Below are 22,159 nucleotides of genomic sequence, written 5' to 3' on the forward strand. Positions count from 1 at the left end.
AGGAAAATAAAGAAAAAAGAAGGAAGAAAATAGAGGGTAGTGGAAGAGAAAGAGGCGTTGGAAGAGAAATAGGAAAACCAGAGTTATAATTTAGAGGTACCCCTATGATGGAATGAGTACTTGAGCAAGCTGAATTAATGCCACCGACTCACCATCGTCCACTCCATGGGAAACATAACTTCCATTAATTCTACTTAATCACTCATTTGACCCAAATGTTTTTAAATTATCTCAGGTGCTCCCTCCATCTAGAAAAAACTTTCTAGTACTTTTTTCACCTACTTCATATCTTATTCATATTACTTAATTTGTGTTGCAGCATAAGAGCATATTATAATTAACTTGAATAATAGCTTATAAGCTATAAGCTCCAAAAATAAACTCTTAAACAGCTTATAAACTTCAAAAATAAGTTTCAAGAGCTCATAAGCTCCCAAAAAAATAAATTCATCTATCTCAACTTATTTTTTATAATTTCATATGAAACAATCTTTTTACAAATATTTTTCAACTATAATTTATTATTTTCATCATATATGATTCAAGTTCATTTTTATTCAATTTTCTCTCTGTACAAAAAAATTATATTTATAACAAAAAAAATCTCTCTCTAACTTATAAGCTCAATTATCGAAACACTTATGATAATTTATAAGTTCTTGAAACATCTTATAAGCTCTTTAAAATAAGTTTAGGCAACACCCTCTAAGAGTAATGGTTAACTCATTACTCAAACCAAACAACAAGTAATTCATCTAAAGTAAACTATATGAGTTTTAAATTATATATAACTATATTAGTTTTAAATTTTTCTATTATATGTGCATTAGAATTTTAAATTTTTTTAGCATAACTATATTAGTTTTAAATTATATTTTATTAAAAAATTAATTTATTCATGTAATTATATTAATTTTATTGAAGTAAACTATAATACAAAAATTAAAATGCATATATATATATATAGCTAGGAATAATAATAATAATAGTGAGGTCCATAAATAATTAAATATGAGGTACGTAGTGCTATAGTGGATAAATATAAGATACTCCCTCCGTCCCACGAAGCATGACTCAGTTTCCTTTTTGGCTTGTCCCAGGAAGCTTGACATGTTTCTAAAAATGGCAAAAAAAATTACCTTTTATTCAACTTTTAACTTTTTCACATACCACACTAAAACACAAAATATCAATTTTTTAATTATCGTGCCGAAAAGAACTGAGTCATGCTTCATGAGACGGATGAAGTAATTAAAAAAGAAGATAGTTGTTGATGTGACACACATGTGACACCACTATAGGGTAGCACCATCGTGGCTTAGTTGAGTAAGAGTTGGTGCTGTCGTAGCACTTTTGTTAATGTATCCAATGAAATTCGAACCCACATCCATGGTATAGAAGAATTAAGACATACATCGAACCCACATCTATGGTATAGAAGAATTAAGACATACACTGTTGTCATTGTGCTACAACGTCGCCTTTTATTTTAATCTCTGAATACAAAAATATATACGCTATTTTACGCGACTGGACTCCTATATGAGACGAGTCGTATATACACTATTTTACGCGACTGGACTCCTAGATGAGCACTACAAAAAAACGCGCAAATAGCGACGAAAACTACCGACGGCGGCGCCGCCGCCGGCAATTACCGACGGCACGGCGGCGGCAAAAACGGCGACCCGCCTTTTGACTATTACCGGCGAATTACCGACGGCAAAACGGCCGCCGCTAATTAGCGGCGGTTACGCCGTCGCTAATTTAAATATATATTAATATACATATATATTATTTATTACCGACGGCATTTGCCGTCGGTATTTACCGGCGGCAATCGGCCGCCGCTAATCGCCACCGCCGGTGACATCAGGCGATAGCACAACCGCCGTCCGGCCAACGTTACCGACGGCATTTTTTCGCCGCTAATTACCGACGGCAAATGCTAATTACCGACGGCATTTGCCGTCGGTAATTAATTTTATTTTATTTTAATTTTTTTTAAATTTTTTTTAAATTTTTTTTTTATTTTTTTTTTATTTTTTATTTTTTTTTCATTTTTTTTAAAATTTTTTTTCATTTATCATCTAATAAATTGATCAAAGATAAAAATACAAAAACATTCAAATCAAATATATATTGAAATAAAAGTGAAAATTTAAACATTGATTATTACTAATCTAAGATTATTACTAAGAATTCAAGATTCTTAGTAAGAATCTTATAATTATAACTTAATAATGTTAATTTGATTAGTGATTCACTCATCAATCATCACTAATCCAAAATTATTACTAAGAATTCAAGATTCTTAGTAAGAATCTTATAATTATAACTTAAGAATGTTAATTTGATTAGTGATTCACTCATCAATCATCACTAATCCAATATTATTACTAAGCATTCAAGATTATTAGTAAGAAACTTATAATTATAACTTAATAATGTTAATTTGATTAGTGATTCACTCATCAATCAACACTAATCTAATATTATTACTAAGAATTCAAGATTCTTAGTAAGAATCTTATAATTATAACTTAAGAATGTTAATTTGATTAGTGATTCACTCATCAATCATCACTAATCCAATATTATTACTAAGCATTCAAGATTCTTAGTAAGAATCTTATAATTATAACTTAAGAATGTTAATTTGATTAGTGATTCACTCATCAATCATCACTAATCCAATATTATTACTAAGAATTCAAGATTCTTAGTAAGAATCTTATAATTATAACTTAAGAATGATAATTTGATTAGTGATTCACTCATCAATCATCACTAATCCAAGATTATTACTAAGAATTCAAGATTCTTAGTAAGAATCTTATAATTATAACTTAAGAATGATAATTTGATTAGTGATTCACTCATCAATCATCACTAATCCAAGATTATTACTAAGAATTCAAGATTCTTAGTAAGAATCTTATAATTATAACTTAAGAATGTTAATTTGATTAGTGATTTACTCATCAATCATCACTAATCCAAGATTATTACTAAGAATTCAAGATTCTTAGTAAGAATCTTATAATTATAACTTAAGAATGTTAATTTGATTAGTGATTCACTCATCAATCATCACTAATCTAATATTATTACTAAGAATTCAAGATTCTTAGTAAGTAACTTATAATTATAACTTAAGAATGTTAATTTGATTAGTGATTCACTCATCAATCAACACTAAGGTTATGAATGGTGTATAAACTAGATTGATAAAAAAAAAAAAAAAATTCAAAAATTCAAAAATTAATAATAAATTAATTAATAAATATTTTTCCGACATAAAAATAAGAACGGAAACGAGCCCAATCCGTAATTAACAACATTTTTTGTATATCATCTCGACATATTCTAAGGTTATGAATATATATGATATTGTATATTGAAGTAGACTTTAAATGAATTAATTGATACTATATATATCAATAATACGAGTGTTCTGTACTGGTGACCATTCGAAAAGAACTTCAAGGTTAAGCGTGCTTGACTTAGAGCACAACTAAGATGGGTGACCGACTGGGAAGTTCGTCTAAATTATGCAATACTGTATAAATACCGAAATAAATTGTGGATATACAATAAAATAAATAAATAAATAAAATAAATAAAATTAAAAAATATTACCTAGGGCAAATGCCGTCGGTAATGCCGTCGGTAATTACCGACGGCATTTTGCCCTCGGTAATATCGTGAACAACCCCGGCGTGTGCGCCACCACCGTCCGGTGGAAATTACCGACGGTGATCTCGCCGCCGCTAATTACCGACGGCAAACGCCGTCGGTAATTTTCCGGCAAGTCTCCGCCGTTCAACGGCGGTATTTAACGGCGGAAATGCCGGCGGCTTCGCCGCCGTTAATTGCCGGCGGCGGCCGATCGCCGTCGGTAATGGCGTTGCCGACGAACCGTTTAGCGACGGCGAGTTGCCGCCGGTAACGCCGCCGGTAACACTATTTACCGGCGGCCGTCTTTTGTTACCGACGGCATTTCGCCGTCGGTAATCAACGATTTTTTTGTAGTGGAGACGAGTCGCATGCAAGTATTTGCATATTTGTTTTAATTTTTATTTTTGTCGTATTATTATTAGATCGTGTTTAGTTAGGTTTTTACTGTATCTTATTATTTTTGTGACATGTTAACATGCATGATTCAAATTATATTGTTATCATTTTTTTGTCGTGTCAATACGATTCAAATCATATTGCTATCATTTTTGTGTTGTGGTTGTGTAGATCATGTGTATTCATGTTCAAAACAAACACACCCTTGTAGTTCATTCTCTAGCTTATAATATTCTTCTTCTTTTCTTTTCTCTAATTTATAACAATTGTATCTCCTCTTATAACATTTTGCCGAAAGCAAATTAAATCCGTCGAAATTTTCTCGTTTCACACGGCTTTACCCACAAAATTCAAAGGATACAGCCAAAAACAGCAAATTTTCTCGAAATTTTCTTGTTCAAACGCCAATATATATATATAGAGAGAGAGTTGCAATCTAATGAGAGTAATATCTTTCATGGGAATACTAATACTCCCTCCGTCCCACTTCAAATGTCCCACTTTCCATAATAGGGTGTCCCACTCCAAATGTCTCATACCTTATTTGGCAATACACTCTCTCTCTATACTTAATATTTAAACAATTTCCACCAACCCACTTTATCTACTTTATACCCACTTTATCTACTTTATACTCATTTCTTAATCTCCGTGCCAAAAAGTAAGGGGACATTTGGAGTGGGACGGAGGGAGTAACAAATAAATTGATCAAATCTATAATAAATCAATGCAACACATAAAAAACCAAAGAGGAGCCGATGATCAGTGATCACCACTTCAAGTGGAAACGAACCTTACGTCCCAATGGTGGAGCTCTTAGTGCATCTTGCAGTAGAAGAGGCCGCCATTCTGCTGCATCCTCCTCGTATACTTCCACTTTCCCTTCCTTGAGATCAAACACCTTAAACATATTCCGATTCCTCTTCGGACCCATCAGTTTCTCGCAGAGACTTTTAAGGGACCCATCAGTTCCTCTTCGGATCCAACCTTCACTATTAAGCCAGCAAAGAGTTACCAACTTGGGGCGACATATACCGATATAGACAACGTATAATACGACCTACAACATATTCTGCCTCAACCCTCAAATTCTCTACTGCTACAGGTTTGGCCACAGCACCAAGTATATCACTCACGCTACCAGACCCAATATTTATAGCGAGATTGATTCTTGATGAACTCAGCTGAGTCAACAGCTTGTGCAAATCTCGGTACCATGACGACGAGATCCGAAAGTGATGGCACTCCATGGATATATGAGACTCCCATTCATCCCTTGCTTTGATAGAAATAGAAATGATGGACGACAGTACATGCTTGTCTGCTGAATAGCTAAATATAGCAAGATTCGGAACTTCGAATTCGATTCTCGATGCAAGGCACTGCACCATGCTTATCCGTTTGAGTGAAGAGCTCGTCAAAAGTGTGGGGGGGCAGGAGCAGAGAACGAGGCTCATATCCTCCAAGCAAGGGAACCGAGATTCCAAGTTGTCGAAGAAGGAGTTACAAACAATCACCATCTCAAGATACAATCGCTTGAGCTTATGAAGCTCGTGTATATTCTTCCCACTCAATAGTGTTCTATAATTAGAAATATTATTAGAAATATCATAAGAATTTGAAAGTGACAGCTCCTCGATGGAATTGCAGCAGGAAGTTATACTTTCAAGCAAATCAGCACTTTTCAAATGCACTCTGTCCAAGCTGAGTGATTTGAGCATCGAGCAGTTGACGTTTCCATCAATTTCGCACCCACATAGAGATAGTCGGAGGAGGGTTTCAGATCCGAGCACCTCCTGCGGCATAACGATTGTGGGCATCCACATGGTAGGAACGAATGTGGGAGGGATAAATTCGAGATTAAGATCAGTAGCTCCCATTTTCATTGCATCCACGATCAATCTGCGGGCAAGAGGCTCAACGGTACAATCGGTAATTGTACATCGTGGCATTTTTAGCCTCAAACTCTCGATCTTCAAGTTGGAATCCTGATACCTTCGCAAAGTCTTCACTGCAAATTCCGAGAACTCGGCCGATCTCCGGTGGAAATGTCTGAGCACAAGCACGGGGCGAGTTAACCAAGCATTGTACCATGATTTGGAGATTAGAGTTGTTCGAGCAGCTTCTTCTTCACTTAAGAAAGACTGTATTAGGTGAATCATAGCTTCCGGCAATCGGATTTCCATTCGCTTGCACTTTTCCATATCAAGAGACGACTGCAAGTATTAATCTTAACTTATAAATACAAATCAGCAGCAACATAACCAAAATCAAGCACAAATACAAGAATTAAATCTATCAACTTTCAAACATATATAGGCAGGAAAAGACCATGGTATTCAATTAGGAAAATTTACATATATGAAGAAAATCAATGAGTCAATGGTGCTAAGAAGCAAATCCTTTAAGGTGATGCCAAGTAGAATTAGGGATGTCAATCGGGCTAGCCCACCAGGTTTCGGGCTAGCCCTATCGGGTTTCGGGATAATCGGGTGCGGGCTAATCAGGCTGGAGATTTTGTCGAGTTATAAATTTTCAACCCTAACCCTAAACGTTCGGGTTTCGGGCCAGCCCATCGGGCTAGTCGGCTTAAATGCGTAAAAATAAAATAATCATTTTTATTTTGTTATTTTTAATGATCTAATGTATAATGTATAAAATATACATAAAAAGATATAAATTATATAGCAAACATGAAATGCAAAAATATAAGATATTGAAAAAAACATCAAATATACATAGAAATCAAAGATATAAATTATATAGGAAATATGAAATGCAAAAATATAAGATATTGAAAAAAACTTCAAGATTACATAATATATAAAATAAGTTGGTAACAATTAAATGTTCAACTTTGCTAACGAAAAAACAATAAAATATCCAACAATAGTTTGAATTCATAGAATCAAAGCATCTCAAAGTGAAATAATGAGACTATATAATATTTTGTCTTTTTTATTTTTATATCTAAATATTCAATAATAGCCCATCGGGTTAGTCGGGCCGACCCTATCGGGTGCCGGGCTATTCGGTTATGAGTAATCGGGTTGTAACTTTTATCTAGTTGAAAATATTCAACCCTAACCCTCTCGGATAGTGGGTTAATCGGGCCATCCCACGAGTTTCGAGTCAGAGACATCCCTAAGTAGAATGCATAAATAAGCAAAATAATTATTTGGGGTCAAATGACTGACCTTTTCGAGAAGAAATATCCGAATTCAACCAAGCATTCAATCAGTAGATAAAAGAAATTAATCAATCATCAAAATCTTCATAACAACCTTGTAAAGTTGCAACAGCTATATATGTTGAGAGGAAAATAGAGGGTAGTGCCGTAGTGGAAGAAAGAGGCGTTGGAAGGGAAATAGGAAAACTAGAGCTATAATTTAGAGGTATCCTATCGATGTGGGATGATTACTTGAGTTGGCGTCGTCTTATGTTGTGGCTCTCCATGGAAAACATATCTTTCATTAATTCTACCTAATCATTGGTTTCAAAAAGGGAAAATTGCACCTAAATACACAAACTTTGTCGAAAATCCATATTTGACGCGAAGTTAGAAATTTACATTTTAATACACCAATTTAAGAAGTTGTTCAATTTTGACACATTTTTCAATTCCGGCGACCGGCATTCTGACGTGGACGCCGGAATGCCAGTGTCGCAGCCACGTCACACACCCACTCTCTCTCACTCTCTACACGTCACCTCCCCCCTCCCCCCCGTCGGACCCTCCCCCTCCCCAGAACCGCGTCGCACCACCGCCGCCAAGCCCTCCCTCCCGCCGTCAGCCACTTCCCCCTCCCCAGAACCGCGGCGCACCCGCCATCTCCACCAACCAAACCAACCGGATTTCCCACCACCACCGTTTTCCCTCACCTCCACCATAACCACCAAAAACGCCATATCCACCGTCACCAAATCTCCACCATCATCGTTTTTTTTGGTTTGCACAGATTTGCAGATCTAGGGTCTGTGCTTGGCCGTGAGCGGCGGCGGCGGCGGCGTGACTCAGGATCGAGGGAGTACAGGCACGGAGGCAGCGAGGATCTGCTGTTGATGTCGGAGGTCAGAGAGAGCGGAGTCGATTTTGGGCTGCGGGTGGTGGGGGAAGTGGCGGCGCGGTTCTGGGGAGGGGGAGGGTCCGACGGGGGGAGGGAGGGTTTGCGGCTGAGGCCCTGTGGGGCTCGACGGCGGCAGTGCGGTGCGACGCGGTTCTGGGGAGGGGGAGGGTCCGACGGGGGGAGGGAGGGTTTGCGGCTGAGGCCCTGTGGGGCTCGACGGCGGCAGTGCGGTGCGACGCGGTTCTGGGGAGGGGGAAGTGGCTGACGGCGGGAGGCTGGGCTCGGCGGTGCGATGCGGTTCTGGGGAGGGGGAGGGTCCGACGGGGGGACGGGGGGGAAGGTGACGTGTATAGAGAGAGAGAGAGAGTGGGGTGTGAGAGAGAGAGAGTGGAGTGTGTGTGTGTGTGTGACGTGGTGATGATGTGGCATTCCGGCGTTCACGTCAGAATGCCGGTCGCCGGAATTGAAAAATATGTCAAAATTGAACAACTTCTCAAATTGGTGTATTAAAATGTAAATTCCTAACTTCGCGTCAAATATGGATTTTCGGCAAAGTTTGTGTATTTAGGTGCAATTTTCCCTTTCAAAAAATAAGAAATCCCTTGATATTAGTATTTTTTTTATATAATATATCTTTTTTTTAGATTCAGTGTATCTTTCAAATATATGGATTCATTTTTTATTTTTTTTAGTATGTTCGGACTATTTAATTTTTATAATTTACAGTTATTTGCTCCTAATAACCTTAATAATATTTTTAATATAAAACTTTTTTTTAATTATGAATACTCTTAATAATTTTTTATTAATCAAATTTTATCAATAATCGAGAAAAGTAAACAGCTATCGATGAATCACATAAAATTAATGAATTAGTGTCAAGTCTTATCAATTTATGTTCTTATCAAATAATAAATCTAATAATTTGAAAATAATAAATCAAATAACATGGAAAATAATATCTAAAATAATAAATCTAATAATAATAAATCTAATAATTTGAAAATAATAAATCTAAAAATTTATTAAATCTAATAATTTATTAGTTTAAAACAATAAATCAAGTTAAATATCCATTCGATGTTAAAATTTAAAATATTCTGAATAATTTAAAAATTAGAATAAAATAAAAAAATTAATTAAACATAATTTAAAAATACTTAAATATTTATATGTATATAAACGAAAAATTAAATAAAATAAAAAAATAAAAAATAAATAACTCCAAAAAATAAAAATAAAAATATTAGCGATCGAAAATTTCAATCATTAATTTCCGATCATTATACGCGTGTTTTCTTGTAGTGGTAGTTCATTCTCTAGCTTATACTGTACTAATATTCTTCTACTTTTCTTTTCTCTAATTTATAACAATTGCATCTCCTCTTATAACATTTTGCCGAAAGCAAATTCGACGAAATTTTCTTGTTTTAATTCACGCTTACACAATTGAAACAACAAACGCCAATATATATAGAGAGAGAGAGAGTTGCAATATCTTTCGTGAGAATAATAATAACAAATAAATCAATAAATCAATTAATGAGATGAAAATTTTTATCCACTCCATAATTCGAATTTAAATCAATAATTCCGCCCTCTTCAAAATTCGAACTAAGATGAGAATAGCTATTCGTTTGTTACATTAATTTAGTCATATATTTTTATTCGTTATTCTCATTTCATATTATTAATTCAAATAAATATATATGAGCCATATGTATAGAATTAACACGCTACAAGAGTGTAGATTAAAGAATACATATAACAAAGTACTTCAAATATATAGGATAACAAAATACTTGGAACAACAAACGGACTAGAAGTCTCTGTCATCAGTCGTCACCCACTTCGGATCCTCTGTACCACTTTTGTGTGTCACAATCAAAACTACGTAGTTTTGATACCATTCATAATAAAACACAAAAATAGAGATATATATGCACAGTCCGACTCATCGGCTCGGCTTCACGCAGCAAAATCAAATCTCTCTCTCTTTCCCTGCAAAGAGCAAATCTTCTTGTTTATCCATCTTTTTTTTTTCTTTTTGAAAACTGCATCGGTTCGTAAGGAAATCTTTAGTCCTCCCTCTATTCTCTGGACTCAAACTTTTCGTGAATCCCACAGTCACGATTCTATTCAACATCAAAATTTCTTAATTGTTCACTGATGCTTCTATTCACACAGTTCTTCTCTTCCGATGAACGCCAACTGCTCGATGAAAGTTCTGTAAGAGAATCGTGTATTCTCGAGGCTTCGATTGCCTGTGGTGTGTTGCTAGTAAAGACAAATGAAGAAAACATCAACCCTTCCACATCTTCTTCTTCCATATGATGGCATGCGAATAGAAAATACTCAATACCATGAACCAAGCTTTAACTTTTAACATAAAGAACTACAACTTTTATGGCCTTGTGAAAAAGATAATATTGCAGTAAGGGAAAAGTTTTTCATAGATATCCATAGATGATTTTGCAGCAGCGAATTCCTGATTTTACGGTAGAGGATTGAAATTTTTCAAAAGATAAACAAGAAGATTTGCTCTTCGCAGGGGAAGAGAGAGAGATTTGATTTTGCTGCGTGAAGCCGAGCCCATGAGTCAGCTGTGCATATATATCTCTATTTTTGTGTTTTATTATGAATGGCATCAAAACTACGTAGTTTTGATTGTGGCACACAAAAGTGGTACAGAGGATCCGAAGTGGTCATCACCACCCATAACATAATACATACAGATTCAGGAATCCATATAACAAAATACATAGTTCAAAGCACAGAGAAACGAACTCATTAATGATCAGTGATCACCACTTCAAGTGGAGACGAACATTACGTCCCATTGGAGGAGTTGTTAGTGCATCTTGCAGTAGAAGAGGCCGCCATTCTGCTTCATCTTCATCGTATACTTCCATTTTCCCCTCATCGAGATCAAATATTCTCCGACCCCTCTTCGGACCCACGAGTTTCTCACAGAGGCTTTTAAGGGAGAGTTCGTCTGATTTCCAACATTCACTATCAAGCAAGCAATGGGTTACCAACTTGGGGCGACATATACGAAATAGACAACGCAGAATGCAACCTGCATCATATTTTGTCTCAACCCTCAAATTCTCCACTGCTACAGGTATGGCTACACCACGAATATCATTCACGATATGAGCCCGTGACCCAACCATATCTATAGTGAGGTTGCTTCTTGATGGATTCAGATGAGTCAACAACCTGTGCAAATCTCGGTACCATGAGAAGTAGGTCTCATTGTGATAGCACTTCATATATATATGAGACTCCCATCCCTCCCTTGCTTTGATAGAAAGCAACGGTATGCCAATGCCTGAATAGCTAAATACAGCAAGCTTCGGAACTTCAAACTTTAACAAGAGTCCCCATGCACGGAGCTGTACAATGCTTATGCGTTTGAGTGAAGAGCTCGTGATATGTATCCCAGTGTTGTAGCAGTGAACAAGGCTCAGATCCTCCAAGCAAGGGCATTGAGATTCCAAGTAGGTGAAGGAGTTACGAACAGTCACCCTCTCAAGATACAATCGCTTAAGTTTATGAAACTCGTGTAGATTCTGCCATCTCAATTCAGTTATGTAATTAACAATGGGAGAATTTGAAAGCGACAGTTCCTCGATGGAATTGCAGCAGGAAGTTATGATTCTAAGCATATCATCCTCTCTTTTAAAAAGCACGCTGTCCAAGCTGAGTGATTTGAGCATCGAGCAGTTGACGTTTCCATCAATTTGGCACCCACTTACAGATAATCGGCGGAGGGTTTCAGATCCGAGCACCTCCGCCGGCAGCGCGAATCCGGAAGGGAAGAATTCGAGTTTGAGATCAGTAGCTCCCAGTTTCATGGCATCCGCGATCAATTTGCGGGCAAGAGGTTCAGAGCTGTTTCTACATCCTCGCATTTTGAGACTCAAACTCTCGATCTTCAAGTTCGCGTCATGATACCTTCGCATGGCCTTCATTGCTAAGTTCGAGCACTCGGCCGCCGATGATTTCCGATGGAGATTTCTGAGCACGAGCACGAGCACGGGACGAGTTAGCCACGCGTTGTACCATGATTTGGAGACAAGAGTGGTTCGAGCAGCTTCTTTTTCACTCAAAAAAGACTGTATCTGCTGAATCATGGCTTCCGGCAGCAATCGAGTTTCGATTCTCTTGCACTTTTCCATATCAAGACACGACTGCAAGTATTGATCTTAACTAAGAAATACAAAGCAGTAGCAACATAACCAAAATCAAGCACAAATACAAAGAAATAAATCTATCAACTTTCAAACATATATATAGGCAGGAAAAGACCATGGTATTCAATTAGGAAAATTTACATATATGAAGAAAATCAATCAGTCAATATATGGTGCTAAGAAGCAAATCCTTTTAGGTGACTCCAACTAGAATGCATAAATAAGCAAAACAATTATTTGGGGTCAAATGACTAACCTTTTCGAGAAGAATTATCCGAATCCAACCAAGCATTTAATCTGTACGTAGATCTGCCATGTGAGTGATTAATCAAGCATCAAAATCTTCATAACAACCTTGTAAACTTGAAAGAGCTATGTTGAGAGGAAAATAGAGGGTAGTGCCGTAGTGGAAGAGAAAGAGGCGTTGGAAGAGAAATAGGAAAACTAGAGACTATCGATGGAATGATTTCTTTGAGTTGGTGTATCTTTGAAATATATGGAATATATTTATTTAGATTCAGTGCATCTTTGAAATATATGGATTTATTTATTTATTTGAGTATTTTTAGACTATCTAATTTTTATAATTTACAGCTATTTATTCATAATAACCTTAGTAAAATTTTTAGTATAAAACTTTTTTAATTATGAATACAATTAATATTTTTTTATTAAACAAATTTTATCAATAATCGAGCAAAAAAAAAAAGAAGAAGAAAAAAGATAAAGTACATTTTATTCATCAACCTCCATCAATTGTTTGTATATTTGGTTCAACCCATCTAAACAACTAAACAGGGTAATTTTAAACACAACATAAAAATATGATACAAAATCACATAAAATTAATGAATTAGTGTCAAGTCGTGTCCTTATCATGTCGACTGAATAAGAATACGATAATTTTATGTCGGATTCGTGTAATCCGTTAAAATTGATATTACTCCCTCTACCCATAAAAATATTATCATAATTTGTCATTTTGATCCGTCCACAAAAAAGTTGTTCTAATTTATTTTTATTTATAATGTGTGAGTCTCTTTTATTCATTTGGGGCCTCATTCTTCACACATTAACTTAATTAAATTTTTCTGCTTTTATTTATTTGTGGGCTCATTTCTCCACTCAATAAATAACACAATACGTTTTTTCTTAAAGCTCGTGTCTCCCATCCTTATGACAACATTTCGTGCACGGAGAGAGTATTATTTAAATGAAATACTCCCTCCGTCTCACGAATCTTGAGTCATTTATTTTCGGCATGAGATTTAAGGAATTGGAAATTAGTTTTTTAAGTGTGTAGGTAATAAATTAGAAAAGTGATTAGATATGTAAGCTTTGTATTTTAATCCTTTTTTATTTTATTTTTTTAAATGATTTTTAATTAATTGAATATATAAATTTAAATTACATTTTTGTTTTTTTTAATGCAAAAAAAAATTAAATAAATTTTATTTTCATTTTTTAATTTAAATTACATTTTTGTTTTATTTCTCATTTTTTTCAAGAAGCTTCCTTGTAATCAGGCAGATTTTAATTAGTACAATTAGGAGATTTGATTAACTTAACTTAAATTATGCAACCCTTATTTTTTGCCTAATTTTTACTATAAATAAATGTGATAAAAAATTTCCATCTTTTCTTTTTCCTTCTTTTCCCATAATAAACGTACAAAGAACACACCCTTATTAGTCAAATTTACCAATAACACAAAAAAATAAAGAAAAAGATAAAATATACTATTTATTTCGTCAACCTCCATCAATATTTGTATATTTAGCTAGCAGACCCATTCAAACAACTAGAGCTGGTAATTTTAGATACGACAAGAAATCATGATACAAAATCGCATAAAATTGATGATTTAGCGTCAAGTTTTATCGTGTCCTTATTGTGTCGACTTGATAAGGATACAATAATTTTGTTTTGAATTCGTGTAATTCATTAAAATTAATATTATAATGGGTTAATGACTGGAAATACACGAAGTTTCACCGAATTTGCATTTTGCACATTACCTTAAAAATTAGCTCCACAATACATCATCTTCTGATTTAATTGAAATTTGCACAAAGCAAAAGTTCCGATTAAGATTAATTTTGATCGGCCATGATGTGGACAACATTTAATATTACATGGCATGACACATGGAGTTTTTTACATGCTGGCATGTAGGTAAAACGACGTCATTTTGGATAGAAACTAAGTTGTCTTCACTTTTGATATTTTGAAGAATTTTCTCAAAAAAAAAAAAAAAAATTGAAGAACCCTCCTCCCCTCTCATAGGCCGACCAATCCCTGCACTCCAACACCGCCATCATTGAGTTGGCCGATGAGACCGATGTTCAAGAATCAGAGGCCGCGGATGACGACGACGAGGATGAGGGGGCAGGACGACGATTCCCAGCCCGTAGACAAGACGTTTAACAAAACACTAAATAAAATTGAAGTCCTTATGGTCTCAAAAAAAAAAAAAAAAAAAAAAGTTGAAGGCCTTACTACCGTAGTCCCGTGTGCACAAAAAAATTCCATCAAAAAATAATTTATTTCTCTTTTCGTTTATGAACAACCGAGCATCAAAGTTCATAACTGTAAGACTAAAAAGTTACAAAAAAAAAAGAAAAAGAAGCAAGAGCTGAAAAACCTTAATAACTAGTAAGAGCACTCACAACGACTAACTCGATGTGATTACTCGAGTCAACCAATCTGATAAGTCGCTCGATGCAGCCTCCCCGACTCGAGCTATGATTCGTTCCAACGAGTCATAGCTCAATGATCATTATGTATGACGCATGTATTACACGCTTGTTTAAATTTGAAAGGGTTGGAGCTCGACGGCTATTTTAGCCTTTTTATTATTAATAGTAGTATTATTTTTCTTCTACTCAACTGCTACTTCCTTTTTTTTACTCACTCTTCAAACAAAAAACTTACTATAAGTCTTTATGATCAGTCAACACCACTTCAAGTGGAAACGAACTTTACGTCCCGTTGGAGGAGTTGTTAGTGCATCTTGCAGTAGAAGAGGCTGCCATTCTGCTGCATCCTCCTTGTAAACTTCCATTTTCCCTTCCTTGAGATCAAACTGCCCAAACATATTCCGATCCCTCTTCGGATCCGTCAGTTTCTCACAGAGGCTTTTAAGGGAGTGATCGTCTGACATCCACCATTCGCGATCAAGCCAGCAATGACTTACCAACTGGGGGCAACATATACAACATAGACAACTTGCCTCAAGCCTCGTATTCTCCACTGCTACAGGTTCGCGTCTTACATGAACTTTATACACGCCAGCAATCCTCTCTGTATGATACCGTGACTCAACCATATTGATAGTGAGATTGATTCTTGAGGGACTCAGTTGAATCAACAACCTCGGCAAATATCGGTACCATGAAGAGGTTGCAAAGATACACCACTCCACAGGTAGTAGTATAAGACACTCGAATTCATCCCTTGCTTTGATAGAAAAGGACGGTATGTAACTAGAGCCTGAATAGCTAAATACAGCAAGGTTTGGAACTTCAAACTCGACTTTGAATACAAATAATGTCTGCACAATGCTTATGTGTTGCAGTGAAGAGCTGATAATGCGTATTTCTTGAGATCTGTAGTAGTGGCAGCGAACAAGGCTCATATCCTCCAAGCAAGGGAACCGCGATTCCAAGTCGAAGAATAAGGAACTATCAAAATCCAACATCTTAAGATACAATCGCTTAAGCTTATGAAGCTCGTGCATATTCTTCCCACTCAATATTATTCTAGGCTTAGAAAAATAAAAATTTGAAAGTGACAGCTCCTCGATGGAATTGCAGCAGGAAGTTATAATTCTAAGCATATCATCACTTTTCAAAACCACTCTGTCCAAGCTGAGTGATTTGAGCATCGAGCACTTGACGCTTCCATCAATTTCACACCCAAATACAGATAATCGGAGGAGGGTCTCGGAAAGGAGCACCTCTGGTGGAAGAACGAATGAGAAGAATTCGATTTTGAGATCAGTAGCTCCCATTTTCATGGCATCCACGATCAATCTGTGGGCAAGAGGTTCGAAGCTCATTCGATACCCCGGAAATTTCAACCTCAAACTCTCGATCCTCAAGTTGGAGTCTTGATACCTTCGCATGGCCTTCAATGCAAATTTCGAGAACTCGGTATCCGATGTTCTCCAATCGACATTTCTGAGCACGAGCACGGGGCGAGTTTGCCAAGCGTTGTACCATGATTTGGAGATAAGAGTGGTTCGAGCAGCATCTTCTTCACTCAAGAAAGACTGTATCAGCTGAATCATGGCTTCCGGCAATCCGGTTTCCATTCGTTCGCCCTGAATCATGGCTTCCGGCAATCCGGTTTCGATTCGTTCGCCCTGAATCATGGCTTCCGGCAATCTGATTTCGATTCGTTCGCCCTTTTCCATTCCAAGACACATCCACTGCATGTATCGAATCTTAACTAAGAAATAGAAAGGCAATAGCAAAACCAAGCACAAATACAAGATATAAATCTACCACCATCAAATAATACAACGGCACAAACAGTCTCAAAGAGTAAGAATTCATTCTAACTTGTTCAGTTATTTCTTTTATATGAAAAGAATCAATCTATTTGATTTATGTGTTTTGTGCAGTAAATACTAGTGTACACGAGTGTCTTTATGCCTTTAACAAAGGGCTGATTTTCATTATATACGTCTGAACTGAATAGCATAAACAGAGATGAACAGCATCTTTCAAACATATATTCAATTAGGAAAATGTATATGAAGAAAAACACTGAGTCAATGGAGCTAAGAAGCAAATTCTTTAAGGTGATTAAAAGTATAATGCAATTAAATAAACATAACAAACATTTAAGGTCAAATGACTGACCTTTTTGAGAACCCGAAGAATTATCTGAATCTTCATATCAGCCTTGAAAATTTGCGACAACTCTGGTGAGATAAAATGGAAAAAAAAAATGAAGAAAACAGATGCAGAAGTGGTAGTGGAAGAGAGAGGCATTTGAAGAGAATGGGAAAACTAAACCTAAAATTTAGAGGCACCGTTGTCGCTGAAATGGTTACTTGAGCAAGTGCAACGCTTTTCTCCCACTAATAAACCTAAAGAGGTAAAAATTAAATGTAAATAAAGTATTATTAGTGATGAAGTATATATAATTCCACCCCTAAAAGAAAAAAAAAATTGATGATAGCCCAAAAAAATGTTAAGAAGTTATTTAATGGATAAAGAGAGTAACAAGTTTATATATTTGAACAGGGCAGAAAAAATCGCTAAAGCTATGTTATTTTAGAGGGAAATCCAACTCCCAAATCTCTATACCACGATTAGATCAAACATAGTTTAAACTATGCAATTTTTTTATTTAAAAGGAAAATTTACAGTACAAAATTTTGGACATTCGAAAATCGAATCAAAACCAAAATTTGAAGTTGGTTCGAAGAAAATTGTTGGTCGAATTTGGTTGAGAATTCTAAAAATTTCAATTGCAATGTTTGATTGAAAAATGCTCCCTTCAAACATGAGATCAATCCAACGTAATGTTTCATTGCATATACAATTGCCTCATTGGTACAAAGAGAAATCCAAGGTTGTCATAACCGATCTATTATCGTAACTAGTACGACCATTTGTGCGATGCACGATGAACATTGAAACTAAATGATATATTTAAATAAATAAATAAGTATGAATATCAATAAAATCAAAATATAAATTTTCAATTTTGTATAAAGCGTAATGATAATTATTTTTATTAAATAAATTTAAAAATTAATTTATGATAAAAAATAGTATGGCACATTATTATTATTATAAAGTATTATGTATCATAATAAATAAATATTTTCATATAAAAATATAAATAAAAAGTTACTCTGTAAAATTATAATGAAAAAAAATATTTTAAAACTTTCATAATTTATTCATTTTAAATTCATTTTTAATTATTTTTATACTATATTAAACTTAATACGTACTATTGAATATTTTTTCATGAATCAATTATTTGACAATACGTACAAAAGAATTAAAATATAAAAAAAAAACAAAAAAAAAATTAGTGGAAAAATTGGTGAAAGAAGATTGAGAAAAAAAGCAAAGGCTCGAGTCTAACTGTCTATATAGGAATCAATTCACATGACAAAACAAATCATCAAAACAATGACTATATAAAAATCGTCTTAAAAGAACACTTCAAAGCTAAAACCAAAAAGAGGTGGTATTGGGTACATTCACCCTTCACTTAAACTTTAACCCTCACTCTAATTTGAACATATATCCTGACCCAATCTATATAAATAATATTATTTTAAATACGTGTCAACTCGGTTGTACGGTACACTCAGGTGTATCCAAGATTTTGTGAACCAAAAAACTGATCTTGGTTGATGGAAACTACTATGAAAATAAGACAATAAGTCCAACCCAATGAAAAATAGAATCCAACAGTCGAACCCAATGCAAATAAACCAAATTAACATGGCAAATTAATAGCTAGTATCCTAAATAATAAACTAAAAAAAAAAAAAAAATCATTCATCAAAAAGGCTCGAGTCAATTTTTCCATCCATGAAAACTGCCTTCCATGGGTGAAGCTCCACATTCACTTTTTCAACTACTCCCTTGCCAGTGAGCTCGAGCAAGTATTTCCAACTTTCATCAAGCAAGCAATGGGTTACCAACTTGGGGCGACATATACGAAATAGACAACGCAGAAAGAAACCTGCATCATATCTTGTCTCAATCCTCAAATTCTCCACTGCTACAGGTATGCCTACAATAGGAATATCATTCACGCCAGCAATCCTCTTTGTATAAGGCTCTGACATATTTGTAGTGAGATTGATTCTTGATGGACTCAGCTGAGTCAACATCTTGTGCAAACCTCGGTACCATGACGAGGTCTGAAAGTGATCGCACTCCATTGATATATGAGACTCACATTCATCCCTTGCTTTGATAGAAATGGACCACGGTAGTAGGCTCCCGCCTGAATAGCTAAACACAGCAAGATTTGGAACTTCAAGCTCGAGTTTTGATGCATCGCGCTGCACAATGCTTATGCGTTGGAGTGAAGAGCTCTTGACGCGTATTGCAGTGCAGTAGCAGCTAACAAGGCTCATATCCTCCAAGCAAGGCAACCGAGATTCCAAGTCGTTGAAGAAGGAGTTATCGACAGCCACTGTCTCAAGATACAAACGCTTAAGCTTATGAAGCTCGTGTATATTCTCCCCACTCAATAGTATTCTATGACGCTTAAGAATAAGAAGCTGATGCACATTCATCCCACTCAATAGTATTCTATGATTAGAAATACAAGAATTTGAAAGTGACAGCTCCTCGATGGAATTGCAGCAGGAAGTTATACTTTTAAGCATATCAGCACTTTTCAAAACAACATTGTCCAAGCTGAGTGATTTGAGCATCGAGCAGTTGACGTTTCCATCAATAATTACACACCCACTTACAGATAATCGGAGGAGGGTTTCAGATCCGAGCACCTCCGGCGGTAGAACGAATGTGGTAGGTTTGAATTCGAGATTAAGATCAGTAGCTCCCAATTTCATGGCATCCACGATCAATCTGTGGGCAAGAGGTTCACCTCTACTTGTACATCTCTGCAATTTTAGACTAAAACTCTCGATCTTCAAGTTGGAGTCTTGATACCTTCGCATAATCGCCGATGATCTCCGATCGAGATTTCTGAGCACGAGCACCGGACGAGTTAGCCAAGCGTTGTACCATGATTTGGAGATAAGAGTGGTTCGAGCAGATTCTTCTTCAGTTAAGAAAGACTGTATCAGCTGAATCATAGCTTCCGGCAATAGGGTTTCGATTCGTTTGCGCTTTTCCATTTCAAGACACAACTACTTCAAGTGTCAATCTTAACTAAGAAATACAACGCAATAGCAACATAACCAAAATCAACCACAAATTCAATAAATAAATCTGTCAACTTTCAAACATGTATGAGGAGAAAAAGACCACGGTATTCAATTACAAAATTTATATCTATATATATGTGTGAAGAAACTCAATCAGTCAATGCTTCTAAGAAGTTCTAATCAGTCAATGGTTCTAAGAAGTTCTAAGAAGCAAATCCTTTAAGGTGATTCCAACTTCCAAGTAGAATGCATAAATAAACAAAATAAATATTTGGGGTCAAATAACTGACCTTTTCGAGAATCCAAAAGAATTATCCGAATCCAACCAAGCATTCAATCTCTGTAGATCTGCTCATGTGAGTGATTAATCAAGCATCAAAATCTTCGTAACAACCTTGTAAATAGAGGGTAGTGCCGTAGTGGAAGAAGAGGCGTTGGAAGAGCTATATATATATATATATATATATATATATATATATATATAATTTAGAGGTACCCTATCGATAGGGTGATTAATTGAGTTGGTGCCGTCTTCTTCAGCACTTTTTATGTTGTGGCTCTCCATGCGAAACATATCTTCCATAGGAGTATCTTTTTTAGATTCAGTGTATCTTTTAAATATATAGATTCAGCAATTGATATGTATTAATTGTTATTTTTTATTTATTTTATTTAACAATTATTTGGTCACTTTATTTTGGACTTTAATAATTAATTTTTTCTTTATCTTTTTTTTTTAATATAGCCACTTTTGTTGGCAAACGATATGTATTAATATTATTTTTTTTCTTCATTTTATTTAACATATCATCATGTCATTTATCTTGGACTCTAACCACTCCCTACGTCCCACGAATCTTGATGCAATTCTTTAATTTAAAAGGAAAATTTACAGTACAAAATTTTGGACATTCGAAAATCGAATCAAAACCAAAATTTGAAGTTGGTTCGAAGAAAATTGTTGGTCAAATTTGGTTGAGAATTCTAAAATTTCAATTTATTTGGTTTCGAATTTTAGGTTTGGTTGAAAAATGCTCCCCTCAAACATGAGATCAATCCAACACAATGTTTCGTTGCATATACAATTGCCTCATTGGTACAAAGAGAAATCCAAGGTTATCATAAGTTCATAACCAATCTATTATCGTAACTACCACCATTCGTGCGATCGATGAACATTGAAACTAAATGACATATTTAAATAAATAAATAAATAAGTATAAATATTAATAAAATCAAAATATAAATTTTCAATTTTGTATAAAGCGTAATGATAATTATTTTTATTAAATAAAATTTAAAAATTAATTTATGATAAAAAAAAACTACACATTATTATTATAAAGTATTACGTATCATAATAAATAAATATTTTCATATAAAAATATGAATAAAAAGTTACTCTATAAAATTATAATGAAAAAAAATATTTTAAAATTTTCATAATTTATTCATTTTAAATTCATTTTTAATTATTTTTATACTATATTAAACTTAATATGTATATTGAATATTTTTTTCATGAATCAAATTTGACAATACGTACAAAAGAATTAAAATATAGAAAAAACAAAAATAAAAAATTAGTGAAAAAAATTGGTGAAAGAAGATTGAGAAAAAACCAAAGGCTCGAGTCTAACTGTCTATATAGGAATCAATGCACATGACAAAACATCTCATCAAAACAATGACTATATATAAAAATCGTCTTAAAAGGACACTTCAAAGCTAAAACCAAAAAACTGATCTTGGTTGATGGAAACTACTACGAAAATAAGACAATAAGTCCAACCCAATAAAAAATAGAATCCAACAATCGCACCCAATGCAAATAAACCAAATGAACAAGGCAAATTAATAGCTAGTATCCTAACAAAAATGAAGAAAAAAAAAAATCATTCATCAAAAAGGCTCTAGTCAATTTTTCCATCCAT

General features: G+C 34.9%; 4 protein-coding genes across 5 annotated transcripts; all 4 read right to left on the reverse strand.

The window, feature by feature from the left end:
• Positions 1 to 4,776: 4,776 nt before the first annotated feature.
• LOC130991622 (putative FBD-associated F-box protein At5g22720) lies at positions 4,777 to 12,826 on the reverse strand. 2 transcript variants are annotated; one of them, XM_057915930.1, is made up of 2 exons: positions 12,600 to 12,826; positions 4,777 to 6,293 (listed from the first exon to the last, which is right to left on the reverse strand). In XM_057915930.1, the coding sequence occupies exons 1-2, from the start codon at positions 12,633 to 12,635 to the stop codon at positions 5,073 to 5,075; spliced, it is 1,257 nt and encodes a 418-aa protein (XP_057771913.1). In that variant the 5' UTR covers positions 12,636 to 12,826; the 3' UTR covers positions 4,777 to 5,072. The 2 variants fall into 2 exon arrangements, with proteins under 2 accessions (XP_057771913.1, XP_057771914.1); XM_057915931.1 differs by lacking the exon at positions 12,600 to 12,826 and adding an exon at positions 7,275 to 7,323.
• Positions 10,855 to 12,346, reverse strand: LOC130991621 (uncharacterized). The gene has a single exon (XM_057915929.1). The coding sequence runs from the start codon at positions 12,326 to 12,328 to the stop codon at positions 10,949 to 10,951; it is 1,380 nt and encodes a 459-aa protein (XP_057771912.1). The 5' UTR covers positions 12,329 to 12,346; the 3' UTR covers positions 10,855 to 10,948.
• Positions 12,827 to 14,894: 2,068 nt separating the features above from the next.
• Positions 14,895 to 17,294, reverse strand: LOC130991623 (uncharacterized). The gene is made up of 2 exons (XM_057915933.1): positions 17,212 to 17,294; positions 14,895 to 16,775 (listed from the first exon to the last, which is right to left on the reverse strand). Exons 1-2 carry the CDS (start codon positions 17,245 to 17,247, stop codon positions 15,297 to 15,299), a joined length of 1,515 nt encoding a protein of 504 aa, XP_057771916.1. The 5' UTR covers positions 17,248 to 17,294; the 3' UTR covers positions 14,895 to 15,296.
• A 1,578-nt stretch (positions 17,295 to 18,872) lies between these two features.
• Positions 18,873 to 20,195, reverse strand: LOC130993044 (uncharacterized). The gene has a single exon (XM_057917764.1). It carries the CDS (start codon positions 20,193 to 20,195, stop codon positions 18,873 to 18,875), a length of 1,323 nt encoding a protein of 440 aa, XP_057773747.1.
• Between the last annotated feature and the right edge of the window lie 1,964 nt (positions 20,196 to 22,159).

This window comes from Salvia miltiorrhiza, chromosome 7, assembly GCF_028751815.1.
Source record: "Salvia miltiorrhiza cultivar Shanhuang (shh) chromosome 7, IMPLAD_Smil_shh, whole genome shotgun sequence".
Lineage (NCBI taxonomy): Eukaryota > Viridiplantae > Streptophyta > Magnoliopsida > Lamiales > Lamiaceae > Salvia > Salvia miltiorrhiza.

Excerpts from the sequence above, each read along its gene's own strand:
- LOC130991621 (XM_057915929.1), bottom strand. The coding sequence starts at position 12,328 with ATGGAAAAGTGCAAGAGAATCGAAACTCGATTGCTGCCGGAAGCCATG.
- LOC130991622 (XM_057915930.1), bottom strand. The coding sequence starts at position 12,635 with ATGCTTGGTTGGATTCGGATAATTCTTCTCGAAAAG. Across the intron at positions 6,294-12,599 it reads GGATAATTCTTCTCGAAAAG|TCGTCTCTTGATATGGAAAA; the intron begins GTTAGTCATTTG and ends TAATACTTGCAG.
- LOC130991623 (XM_057915933.1), bottom strand. The coding sequence starts at position 17,247 with ATGAAGATTCAGATAATTCTTCGGGTTCTCAAAAAG. Across the intron at positions 16,776-17,211 it reads TTCTTCGGGTTCTCAAAAAG|TGGATGTGTCTTGGAATGGA; the intron begins GTCAGTCATTTG and ends CGATACATGCAG.
- LOC130993044 (XM_057917764.1), bottom strand. The coding sequence starts at position 20,195 with ATGGAAAAGCGCAAACGAATCGAAACCCTATTGCCGGAAGCTATGATT.